This window comes from Myotis myotis, unplaced genomic scaffold, assembly GCF_014108235.1.
Source record: "Myotis myotis isolate mMyoMyo1 unplaced genomic scaffold, mMyoMyo1.p scaffold_m19_p_12, whole genome shotgun sequence".
Lineage (NCBI taxonomy): Eukaryota > Metazoa > Chordata > Mammalia > Chiroptera > Vespertilionidae > Myotis > Myotis myotis.
This window is the reverse complement of record NW_023416316.1, coordinates 60461116-60474884: the sequence shown is the minus strand read 5'-3', so window position 1 is coordinate 60474884 and position 13769 is coordinate 60461116. Positions and strand designations below refer to the sequence as shown.

The 13769-nt window shown below is 35.9% G+C and overlaps 1 protein-coding gene across 2 annotated transcripts in view; it reads right to left on the bottom strand.

The window, feature by feature from the left end:
• Positions 1-13769, bottom strand: part of FOCAD (focadhesin) — a 274973-nt gene that overhangs the window by 77028 nt on the left and 184176 nt on the right. For both annotated transcript variants that reach the window (XM_036331270.1, XM_036331271.1), the window contains one exon: positions 10703-10824. In XM_036331270.1, coding sequence (XP_036187163.1) covers positions 10703-10824 — 122 coding nt within the window. The remainder of the gene's footprint in view (positions 1-10702; positions 10825-13769) is intronic.

Genomic DNA, 13769 nt, shown 5'->3' with positions numbered 1-13769 from the left:
TTCCCATAAAGGTTCATGTCCCTAGGCTGGAAATGCAATTAGCTTTTTGAAAGTATGAATAGGTTGTAAAGTTTGCTATACTTGTGAGAAGCCCTTGAAGGAAACCCAATCAAGAAAATAATTCCAAATCATGAAGTTGTAACCCTGTTATTCAGCAGATGATAAAGCAGGGTTCTCAACCTCTGAGCACCAAGTTTTAAGGAATACGTGAAGTTTACTGTTTCTGTAACTACACATACTCTTGCAATGACAGGTGTCTGGTGGACTGTTAAGATGAGTAAGTCCTATGATTTGGGGAAGAGTAGGAGTTTCTATGAGCAACAGGTAGTAAGTATAATGAAATAGTATGCATGTGCCTAAAAAAAAGTTTTGGGAAACATGCTGGTAGTGTAAGGGGGAGAAGAATGCTAAGGAGATGATGGTAGAGATGGGAGCGGGTTACAGGGTTAAATCAGGTGGTCAGGACTGATCTCATTGAGAAGGTGAAGTATGAGTAAAAACTGGAAGGAAATAAAGATGTAAAAACCAAGGTACGTGCTAGTGGGAATGGAAAATGGTTCAGCTGGTATGGAAAATGTTTGGTGGTTCCTCAAAAAGTTAAACATAGAGTTACCATATGACCCACCAATTCCACTACTAGATATATATCCAAGAGAAATGAAAACATGTATTCAAACAAGTACTTGTTACATGAATGTTCACAGCAGCACTTTCAAAATAGCCAAAAGGTGGAAATAACCTAAAGGTTCATGAATGAAGAAATGGATAAACAAAATATGATATGTCCACAATGGAATATTATCCAGCCACAGAAAGGAATGAGGTACCGATACATGCTACAGTGTAGATGAACTTGAAAACCTTACACATAAGTGAGAGAAGCCAGACACAAAAGGTCACTTATTGCATGATCCCATTTACATGAAATAAGGTAAATCCACAGAAACAGAAAGCAAGTTAGTGGTTGCCAGCGGTGGGGACAATGGAGGGAAGAGACTAGAAAAAGAGAGAAAAATGGGAGATTGCGTGAGGGACACATGTCTCATGTGAGGGTGATGGAGATGTTTTGGAACTAGATGGATGTGACGGTGTATATTGTGAATGTGCTTTAACCTGGTTAGTTTTATGTTGTGGGAATTTTAATTTAATTTAAAAACAAAAAAAGATAAAAACAAAGGTCCTAAAATGAGGACAGTACATGGCTGATCTGCTTGAGAACAAAAGAAGGCCAGTATCAAAGCACCGAGGAGAGTAGGAAGAGAGTAGGCTGGTGAATTAACAGGGGGCTTGCCTTTATTGTTATTATTATACAATTTTGAGAGGGAAGAGTACATGATCTGATCGATATTGTAAAGGAATCACGCCGACTGCTGTAACAGTCGGGGGCAAAGGTCAAAGCGAGGAAACCTACCCCAAGGCTACTGCAACAACCCAGGTTGGAGATCAAGGTGGCTCAGACAGAGCAGGGTCAGCAGCACTGTAGAATAACAGTTTTCAGATAGCTAGCTATGTAAGTTTTTCCACCCCACCCAAAATGTGAAGGAGAATGCCAACACAGGAAACAGATTAGTAAAACTTGTCCAGATGAAGTCAGGGCAAAGGCTGGGGGCTTGGCACTCCACCCTCTTGATCGTCAGACTGGAGTTTGCTGTGGTCCCAAGGACTCTTTAAAATAGTTTTACTATGAAACAGATCAGTAGTTACAAGGAAAGGAGGTGGGGGAAAGGGGTTGACCACAAAGGAGCACGGGGAATTTTTAGGGGGACAGAACTGTTCTTATCTTGTCTGTGGTACTGGTTACACGAATGTGTGTTCCTGTTAAAATTCCTAGAACTATACACTAGAAGGTGAAAAACCTACTGCATGTCTATTCTACCCCAATAAAAACAAAATTAAAAATACATAGTTTGAAAATCACTACTTGTAGAACATGTACTTCTCACCCACACACCTCCCACCATGTATTATACACTGTACACTGTCATCATCATTCAAAACCTACTCTTCCGCTTATTGTCCCTGTTTCTATCAATATTACCCATTGATTTCTCAGTCACATAAGCTTAAAACTTCTTATTTATCTTGGACCTCTCTTTCCCCTCATTCAGCTGTCAACCCCACCTCTGAAATGTTTATACTTGTCCCCACTTTCCTTCTCATTGGTTTAGTCATAATTCCTGCCTAGATTACTGAGGCCACCTAACTAATCCCCTAACAGACTAAAATCTTTCCTCCTTCTGACACAACCTACATGGTACAGTTACTATCACATTAACTCAGCACTTCTTTTAAAACACCCTTGATGGTTCATTATAAAGTTCAAACTCTTTTGTACTATGTTCAAAGTCTTTGAGACTCAAAAGCACAACACTTGCTTTAAGAAATAATTTTTTCTCATGTAAGAACTCTGCTGGCCAAGATCCTCAACCTATTTCCCCCACTTGGTTTTCTGCTCTTTTCTTTTGTTTAACCTGCATTCTGGCTGAACTGCGTTATAAACCAATTCACACGCCTGCCCTATATTCTATAGGACCTTTGTACCCACTGTTTCCTCTCCTTGAAAGCCCTGTTTCCCTCTCATCACTACTAACCAAAAAAACTTCTCCCATCTCTGTACTCCCAGTACACTACAGGCCTCTCCTGTAATACTTAGTAGACTTCATCTTAGATCATATGTGTATGGACATTAATCTCATGCAATCCTATGAGCAGAGACCATGGCTTATTCATCCAGGAATCCCTCCCATGGTACCCGTAACAGTGTCTTGCACATAGGTGTTCAATTAAGTACCTGCTGAGTTGAACTGAACTAAATGTGCAATATTTGCTTTAAGACAAAAATATGTCATGTGAAAACCATACTATCATAAACAAGTGGTTGGTCACAAAACATTATGATGTGCAACCTCCAATCATTCTAGAAGCACAATTTTAGAAAGCCTTTTTTTTTTCTTTCTTTTTTTTTTTTTTAAAGTAGAAACAGCTAAACTCAAACCCAAGTTGTGAGGACACGGTTATTTGAAATTTTACAAAAGCATGTCCAAAAACTTCTCGCCAGGAAATGTTTAATTCTAGATAAAAACACTGATTGACAAGGCAAAAATTTGAAGCAGGTATTATAAACTTGATATTTTGAAATTTCATAACTAAACTCTTATTTATATCACACAGGTTCTAGTTAACTGTATCTGAAACACTAGCTCAACAACAACAAAATACTCTGCTTAGAACACAATTCACAATGTAGGGAAGTGCGGAAGAGCAGATAAGAGTAGATTTTGTTTCCTCACCGATACGCGTTTTACCAGAAGGGACGACATGGTCACTAAATCAGTTAATTTACTGTTCAGAAATTTGGTATTATTTTCTGGGTAATTGTAACAGATAAGATTATTCATTTATTTTTAAAAATACCCATTTTAACAGCCCCTCATTAAATACTATAAATCAAGTAAGACAAGCTTTGGTGAAGTTGTTTGATTGTCAAACTAGAACAGGATAAGGTGGGCAGCATGCAAAAACTGCCAGGTAAACGAAGTGCTTGCTATTGATTTCAAACCCCAGTCTCACCAAGCAAGGCATTCTTCATGCTCCCCAGGTACACGTATTATCGAAATAGTAATAGTATATGACTTCAGTTGCTACACAGACATGTGAATGCTGAGCCACGACATCTGGTCTGTGACAAACACACACACTCCTCCCATATTCCCAGGAAAAAAGCCATTTGTACTCGCTGTTAGAGACCCTAAAGCCATCCAATGTCCCACTGCCTATATATAAGGAATAACAAGTTTCAATTTTCTGTCAACAGTAATCTTGTTTGCCCAAAATAATGTTCTGTTATTCCTCTCCCCTGACAAACAGTGATTGGAAAACAAGAAGGGGGGCTTGTAAAGGACACATTTTAAAGCAAAATGGCACCATTTTATTCTTTGTAGGTGTTTCTGGACATTTAAAACTCTCTCTCTCGTTCACCCCTTCCTCCCTCGTTCATTCTTTCCCATCAGTTTACCTTTCTTCCCCCCCCCCCCAACCCCATTAGGGTAAATCAGCTTGAAAGCTGACAATTCAATCACATCTCAAGCAATCATTTACTCCGTTATTTAATAGGAGGGGGGAAACCCAGTTACCATAACAACTCACATCACATGGTAATTGTGGAGTCTCTAAAATACAGCAAACCACACTTTTCACAGTGTTTTCTAAGGGGAATGTATAATAAGCACAGATACTACTTCTCCCAATTATTATTCAGAATTTTCACCTAATTGTCTCATATTGCATGAATGGCTATACATGATGTTCTTCATAAGATATATAGGGGTTTTAAATAAATAAACTGAAAGAAAAAGCAAATACACTCCTTATATTTCAAATAATGTGTTATATACCACATGTACTTTTGGGCACCTAGGAAAAAAATGTAAAGGAGGCAGAAGAAAAACAAAATTAATTTATAAGGTAAAAATAACCAAATGACAATCAATACAAAAGGGAATTTAGAAACAAAGATTTCATTCAGAGTGGTGCCACCAATAAGACCAGATAAGGTTCCCCTGAAGTAAAAATGAGAGAAGAACACACTGCCTAATGCTCAGATAGAAATACAACTGGGTAGCAGCAGCAGGATCAGGACACTCTGCATGTGCCGGCAGATGGGAGAAATAATGAGGCAGGACTGGCATTCTCATCCAGGGACAAACCTGTATCATTCCATTTAGGGGAGTGTCATGTCAGAATTAGAAATGCCAATGGATGACAAGACAGGGAAGGAGTCTGTCATTCACCTTCAACTTCCTCATCAACAGCTGCCAAGTTAGTTTCCGGAAGAGAAGGGGCAGTTACAAATCAGAACAGAAGGGGACAGCCCCTTGCGCTGGGACAAGCCCTGGAAGATCTGAAATGACCCCTGCTTGTCTCCTGGTCAAAGGAGCAAAGAGAGAGAGGACACTCAGTTTTAAAGAAATCTAAACAGGAGTGTGTGATGGTAGTCCCCCCTTATGTGCAGTTTTACTTTTTGAGGTTTTAGTTACCATAGTTAACTGCAGTATGAAAACATTAAATGGAAAATTCTATAAATGATTCATAAGTTTTAAATTGAGCACCCTTCTAAGCAGTGCAATAAAACCTCACGCTTCCTGCTGCACCCCAGCCAGGATGTAAATCGTCCCTTTGTCCAGGCTCTTAGCAGCGGTCTCAGTTGTCAGCTGGACTGTTACAGTATCACAATGCTTGTGTTCACGTGCCCCTCATAGTAGCCTCCACCATGTCATTATGCCTGCATCATTTGCCTCACTCCATCTCATTATGTAAAAATTGTATCAACTCACATCATTGCAAGAATAAGGGTGAATAGAGTACAATAGGGTATTTTGAGAGACAGATCATATTCATACAACTTTTATTAGAGTATATTGTTATAATCGTTCTATTTTATTATTGTTGCTAATCTCTTCCTGTGCTAACTTACAAATTAAACTTTATCATAGATAAGTATAGGAAAAAGCATAGTGTATATATAGGGTTTAGTGCTCTCTTTGGTTTCAGGCGCTCCCGTGGGGCTCTTGGGACGTATCCCCCATTGATAAGGGAAGGCTACTGTATGCAGAACTGCTCCTGGTGGTCAGATCAAACCCTATCAGATTTGGATCAATCTGTGTAGCTTCGAAAAGAAACATGGGAGAGTTTCACATCAAGAAAAGTCAATGAAAAAATGAATTTCCCCCTCAAAAGAACAGGATATAACATTTTCCAAAAGAATTCATCACAGATTACTTTAATTAGCTAGTTCTCCATGACACTGAAAACTACTTAATTTAACTAACATAGTTATTGAGAAATATTGACAATTAAATAAAGCGAAACACACTTCAAAATATGAAGAGCATATTTCTTGAACATACAAAACAAAGTTCAGTTACCCATTCGTTCACTCATTCACCCACCAAGAGCTGTAGGCATTAAGAAGGCTACAGAAGATCCTATAGCAGTGGTTCTCAACCTTCTGGCCCTTTAAATACAGTTCCTCATGTTGTGACCCCAACCATAAAATATTTTTGTTGCTACTTCATAACTGTAATTTTGCTACTGTTATGAATCGTCATGTAAATATCTGATATGCAGGATGGCCTTAGGCGACCCCTGTGAAAGGGTTGTTCGACCGCCAAAGGGGTCACGACCCATAGGTTGAGAACCGCTGTCCTATAGGAATATGTAATCTTTGGCAAGGAGGAGAGGCTAAACCATATAAATAATAACACAAAACAGTACTTAAGAGCTTGTTCAAATGACAATGTCTTTTCCTAGTAAGACTTCAACAATTATCAGATTCACCACCAATTTAATAACATTTCTGGGGAAAGGAAGCTATGCCACTAAATGCACATATAAAACACAACACATGCAACAAACATTTATGAAGTGTCTACCATGTCACACCAATACCAGCACTGAGCTACATGTGACCAAAAAAATAGCTCCCTGATTTTATGAGCTTTATGCTTTAAAAGAGCAGACAGACACTAATTGTCGTATATCCTGTGCCACCCAAATCCTCTTTCAGGACTAGGAGGGATGGTGGATAGATGGATAGATATGGATGGACAGGTGATAGATAAAATAAATGCATGCTCTCATATATTAAATAAATTAAATTTGTAGTCACAAATATTCCTAAAGAAATCTCTAAGTCTAGATGGTTTCACTGGAATATTCTACCAAACATTAACAGAATTATTTATTCGGATAGCATTACCCTGACAACACACCAAACAAAGATATTTCACGGATACTATACAACAATATACCTCATGAGCATAAATTCAAAAATTCCTAACAAAATTTTGTTAGCAAATCAAATTCAGCAATGCATAAGTAGGATAATACATATGATCAAGTGGTGTTTATCCCAGCAATGCAGGTTTGGTTCACAATAGAAAAATCTGCCAAAATAATTCCTCATATTAACAAACTAAAAAAGTATACAATCATATCAAAAGATGTGAAAAAAACATTTTACAAAACTCACATCCATTTGTGAGGGGGCCGGGAACCAACGCCCAGCAATTTAGGAATACAAGGAAACTCTGTCCACCCAATAAAGAATATCGACAAAAACTCTGTACTAACACCATGTTTAATGTTCAGACACTAATTGCTTTCACCCCAAGACTGTGCACAAAAACGTCTTCTCACACTACTCCTATTCAGCATGGTACTGGAAGGCCCTACACAGATCAATTAGGAAAAAAAAAAAAGAAAGAAAGAAGAAATACAAATCAAAAAGAAATTAAGACCATCTCTATTCACAGGCATTATTACAATGTATAACAAAAAGAACCTACAAAAAAACTACAAGACTACATAAGTGAGTTTAGTAAGGTCATAGAAAAGTATCAATTATATGTTTATACACTAGTAGTAAGCAGTCAGAAATTAACATACAAAAAGTCAAATTGCATTAGCACCAAAATACTTAGGATATGCAATATTTATAAAATTTATCAAAATATGTGCAAGATTTGTAACAAGAGAACACTGACCTGAAATAATCAAAAGACGTATCTTGTGCATGGGTTGAAAGACTCAGTATTGTTAAGATGTCAATTTGAGAGAGCCCAAATAGATCTACAGATTCAAGGCATTTCCAATCAAAACTACAGCAGGGATTTTTGTGGTTTCTCAAAGCTGATATAAAATTTATATGGGAAAGCAAAGGGCCTAAGTCAAATTTAAAAGCAAAACAAAATAATTGGAAGAGTCACACTAGTTGATTTCAAGATTTATTATAAAGCAATAGTAATTAACTTGTGTGGTCTTGATGATAATATACACACATAGATCAATGGAATAGATTGAGTACAGATATAGCCCACACGTATATGGACAAATGATTACTGACAAAGGTGCCGAGATGAAGGATGGCATATTCAACAAATGTAACTCAGACCTTAGGAAAAATTAACTCAAGTACATCATAGGCTAAGATGTAAACCTTAAGTTATAAAACTTCTCCAAGAAAATATAGGAGATCCAGCAAGTGATTAATGGATAAAATATCTATAGCATATTCACATAATGAAATATTGTTCAGCCATAAAAGATATGAAGTACTGATACATACAACAGTATATATGAAACTTGAAAAGCATTATGCTAAGTAAAAAAAAAAAAGGCAAAAAAGACCACATGTTGTATAATTCCATTTATATGAAATATCAAAAACTGGTAGCTCTATAGAGACAGAAAGTGAATGAGTGGTTGCTACAGGCTGGAAATTGAGGAAAATGGAGAATGACCACTAATGGGTACAGAGTTTCTTTTTGGTGTGTTGAAAATATCTATAATTGATTGTGGTGATAACTGTAAATATATTGAAACCACTGAACTGTACACTTTAAATAGGTGTATTTTATGGTACATATGAGTTATACCTCAATTTTTTAAAATAAAAAATACAATAGAAAAAAGAAAATCTTTGAGACTTTGGGTTAGGCAAATAGCAAGAACCATAAAAAACAAAAAAAAACCCAAAAACTTGATAAACTGGAATTCTTCAAAACTAAAAATCTGCTCACCAAAAGACACTGTTAAGCAAATAAAAAAACAAGTAACAGATGAGGTAAAAAAAAAAAAAAAAAAAACCATGTGCAAAAAACATTTCTAATAAGCTATGCCCAGAATATATAAAAAAACAAATACCTGATTAAAGATGGGTAAGAATTAAGACACCTCAGGGAGGAAAAGGTATGCATGACAAATATATGAAAAAATCAGACACTAAAGTCATTAGTCACTAAGGAATAATCAATAGTCATGAAGGAAACACAAAAGGGAAACCACTACCCACATATCCTGTATGAGAATGTTTATAGCAGCTTTAGTCATAACTGCCCCAAACTGGAAACAACCCAAAGATCCATCAATGGATGAATTAATTACTGAATCCAGTAAACACATTGAAACATTCATGACAGTTTGTTTTTTTTTTTAATAAAAAGACTCAGCATAAAGTAGCGGCGGAAAGCAAAGCAGAGTTTGAAGAAATTTAGGCTAGAAAGCCATCACATGGACTGCAACAATAAAAGGGCCAGAAGCAAGAAGAGTTAGGAAATACCAGGGGCAGCTTGGAAAGACCCAAAGGTGTTTTTACTAGTAAATGCTCTCTGCTGAACCTGGGAGGGTACGCGGCAGTTTAAGGACCATGGAGTGATTCGGTTTGGGTTCCATTTCCAGGCTCCTCTCCTTACTAGCTCCATGGTTTCTAGCACAGTAACAGCACCAATCTCACAGGGTTGATGTAGATATTAAATGAATTCATATATTATAGCAATTTTTAAAGTGCCTGAGCTGGTTACTACCTATAATTATTTCACATTCACACTTTTTCTTGTTTCTGTTCAGATTTTAAAATCAGCTGTCCAGTAATATTCAATACTTTTATTATCCTTCAAATTACTAAGTGCACAGCTTAAAAACACAAAAAGGTACCAAATTTCTCCCATCTCCACACCCACTAAGATGCTAGGGAAAACATATCCAGAAATCATCTGTTTTTCCCTCTTTCATAACATTAAACTTTTCTTCTTCCTAGAGAAACACTGCTCTTCCTAGATCTTTCTTCCCTCCTTAGTTAAATGAAGACACGGTATTAGACAAATATGGTTCTGAACCAAATATTCACAGAATTCTAAGTGGCATAAAATAAAGATGGGCCTTTAAAAACCACTTTTGCTAACTGGTGGTCACTGGTATACACTCAGAATATAATCAAACCAAATTAATGTTACCGAGATTTATAAATTGTGCATCAATATAAGATTTAATACAAACATAGTGTAGAAGCCCTAACTATTTTTACATAATCTCCATTAACTTTTTTATTTATTTATCTTTATTGTTGAAAGTGTTACTGATATCCCTATTCTCCCCCATTGACCCCCTCCACCCCGCTCCTAAGCCCCCACTAACTTTTTATAAAATAATTTGGCTTTATTTATAGTTGCTATATAAATTACATCTATATTAGATAATCATCTTTGCTGTGATATTTTGTTATTCATTCATGTATTTTCATTTATATACACTTGAATGAGCACTGCCAGAAAAAAATAAAAAACAACAACACACCACACATTTCACAAGTACTTCCCAGCTTCCCACTTCCCTCAGGTGTTGCTATAATTTGTAATGATCCGGTTTCATGCAAATCATGTAATGACATCAGATAGCTTTATTTAAAAAAGGTAGCCTAAAAGTAAAATAAACACTAAAACCAAAGTTGTTGTTTTTTAACCTAAACATGTTTATTTACTTTTAATTCCCCTGACCTTCAAAAATATAAATACTGGTGCCCTACATAATTGCAACAGATTAGAATAAACACACAAGATAATTTCTTTAAATAAGAAGTTAGTTTTTATTCTTTACAATGGAAGTTAAACATTGATGAAATAAATCAAATTCCTAGATTCTTTTCTCAGATTTTAGGTTAAGCCCTAGGGGAAGCAGGCCAGTTTCTCTCAGAAACATATCAAAATGTTTTAGAGAGTCAGCTATTTTGCTTACCTTTAAAAACAACTTATGATAAAGAGAAAAATTATTTCCAAATAGACACAAAATCTCAGGAGCATAAAGTAAGGAGGAAAATCCCAAAACAAACAGGGAAGAACCACCTGCTAGGGTGTGGGCAGGCACCTACCTCATGCACCAGAGCAAGTGCGGTCTGCTTGAAACTTCGCCCTCTACTGGCCATCAGTCGATTCAAAGGTTTGCCGTCTTTACTCTGATACATTGAGACATCATAACAAAACAACATACCCCCTTAAAGAAAACATAAACGCATTTCTTATGAAAAAACTTTATCAGATTCACAGTAATCAATATTTAATCAATCTGGATAGAGATATTTATGAATTAAAAGAATGTGCTAAGCAAATTATATTTGGCCATTGGTGTCTAAGGAAAGAAAAAAATAGCCAAACCAGTTTGGCTCAGTGGATGGAGCGTTGGCTTGCGGACTGAAAGGTCCCAGGTTCGATTCTGGTCAAGGGCATGTGCCTTGGTTGCGGGCACATCCCCAGTGGGGGGTGTGCAGGAGGCAGCTGGTCGATGTTTCTCTCTCATTGATGTTTCTGGCTCTCTGTCCCTCTCCCTTCCTCTCTGTGAAAATCAATAAAGTATATTAAAAAAAAAAAAACCAGAAAAGAAAATTCATAAAAAAAAATAGAAGAGATATAAAAGTTATAAACTATCACTTATTTACAAGCTTTATTCATTTGTAAATAAGTGAATAAATTTGCAATTCATGACACTTTAAATTTTATAAACTGTTACTTTAGAGATTCTATTAAGCTTTAAAAAATAAATTCCAATTAAAGAGACGTGCTTGCACATATCATTTCTGAATCCTGATAAAACCTGGGTTCCTTAGTTTATACCTACAAGTGGACAAGTTTTTCCTCATACCTGCACTCACATACATTCATTCTCCCCTTTCCCCTCCAGTCTCCTCTCACCCTTCTCTGACCACTCCTTCCCACTCTTGTCAACCAAGTTCTCAAACTGAGCTTCCAGCTCCCGCTGGCCCCAGTGTCAATGGAAATGCAAGGGCAGGCAGCCAAGTGCTAGAGTGAGCGAGGGTAGTCTTGGAAACTACCTGGGTAATTCTGAGCCAATGAAAAGACACATTCAAGGGGTAAGGTCATTTAAAACAGAGATCGTTACATTTTTAAACATCTCTTTTTGAAGTATGGTACACATAGAGAAAAGTGCACATGTAATAGGCATACAGAGCTCAATGAATTTTCACAAACTGAACAAACAAGTCTGACCATCACCCAGATCAAGAAACAAAACACTGTTAATACCCCAGAAGCCTTTCCCCATGTCTCCTCCCAGTCACATGCACTCCTGTCCCAAAGGTAGCAACCTTCTAGTACCCACTTTGCCTACTTCACTACTTTATGTTAATAGAATTAGACTGTAAGATGGCTTTTTAAAAATCTGGCTTCTTTCACTCAATATAGTCATTGCAATAATCATTCACAGTTATTGGCAGTCACTGCTGAATAATACTCTATCATGTGAACGTACCACGATTTATTTATCCATTTTCCTGTCAACAGGCATTTAGATAGCTTCCAAGTTTAGGGCTACTAAAATAGTGCTGCTATGCACATTACAGTGCGTGTCTCCTAGTGACTTCATTTGGGTCTATCCCTAAGGACGAAATAGTTGGGTAATAGTGTAAATGATTCCAATACAAGTTTTCCAAAGTGGTTGTACTAACATGGAACCATTGCTCCACATATTTGCCAGTTCTTTGTATTTTCCATCTCTTTTTCATTTTAGCCAATCTGTTAAATATGTGGTGGTATCTTACTGAGGTTTTAATTCGTATCTCTCTGATGACTAAGTTGATTGGTTTACTCATATGTTCATTAAACATTTAAATACTCTCATTTTGAAGGGTGTGTTCAATTCTTTTTACTGTTTTCTGATTGTCTTTTTCTTATTAATTTGCAAAAATTCATTACATTTTATTAATTTGCAAAAATTCATTATATTTTATTAATATGCAAAAATTCATTATATATGCTAGATATGAGCTCTTTATCAGACACATGTATAATACTCTCTTGCATTTTGTGGCTTGTCTTTTCACTCTCTTCAAGGTATATTTTGATTAACACATGTCCTTGATTTTAATATAATTTGTCACTATTTTTATAACTGGAGTTTTTCATTATAGAACCATTTGTGATAAAGACCCCTTTTCTCCACAGCTCTACAGTGCCACCTTTGTAATAAATCTGTTGCCCTATTATGTGGGTCTGCAATAGTCTTCTATTGGTCCATTTGTCTATCCTTGCACCAATCCCACACTGTCAATTATTGTGGTTTCATAAAAAGTCTTGACATGTGGTAATGTAAATCCTCCTACTTTGTTTTGCTTCTCCAAGATTACCTTGGCTATCTGTTCATTTTCACACAAATTTTAGAATCTACTTGTCAGTTTCAAAGAAAAACAACAACCTATCGGGATACTGATTTGGATTGAGTTGAATCCACATATCAATTTAAAGAAAATTAACATTTTTACAACACAGTCTTCAAGTCCATAGACATTGTATATCATTCCATTTGTTAGAATTTTTAAAATTTTTCTTCATAATGTCTGTAGCTTCCAGCATAAGGGTTTTACATACTTTTTGATAAATTTACTTTGGGTAAGCAATATTTTTTGATGCTACTGTAAATGATAGTGTTTTCAAATTTTATTTATTTTTTGTTATGGTATATAAAATATATCACTGATTTTTTGGGGCATTTTCTTAGTGACTTTTATTTCTTTAATTTTTAAAAACCTTTTTCAATTATCACTGATTTTTATATGTTGACTTTTGTATATATGCATTAATCTTGCTGAATTCATTTATCAACCCTAATATGTAGATAAATTTGAATTTTCTATGTATATAATCATGTCATCTGCACATAATGACTATTTTATTTCTTCCTTTCTAACCCTTATTGCCTTTCTTCTTCTTCTTCTTTTTTTTGGCTTATCACACTAGCTATGCCCTCCATTACAATACTGAACAACAGTGATGCTAATAAACATCCATATCTTTTCCCCAATCTCAGTATCTGAGTACTAAGTACGACAATGGAATTGTAGATGTTTTTCATCAGAATAAAAAAAGTTCTCTTCTATTCAAAGTTTAATATGAATCTTTTTTTAAATATCATGAATAGAAGGTAAA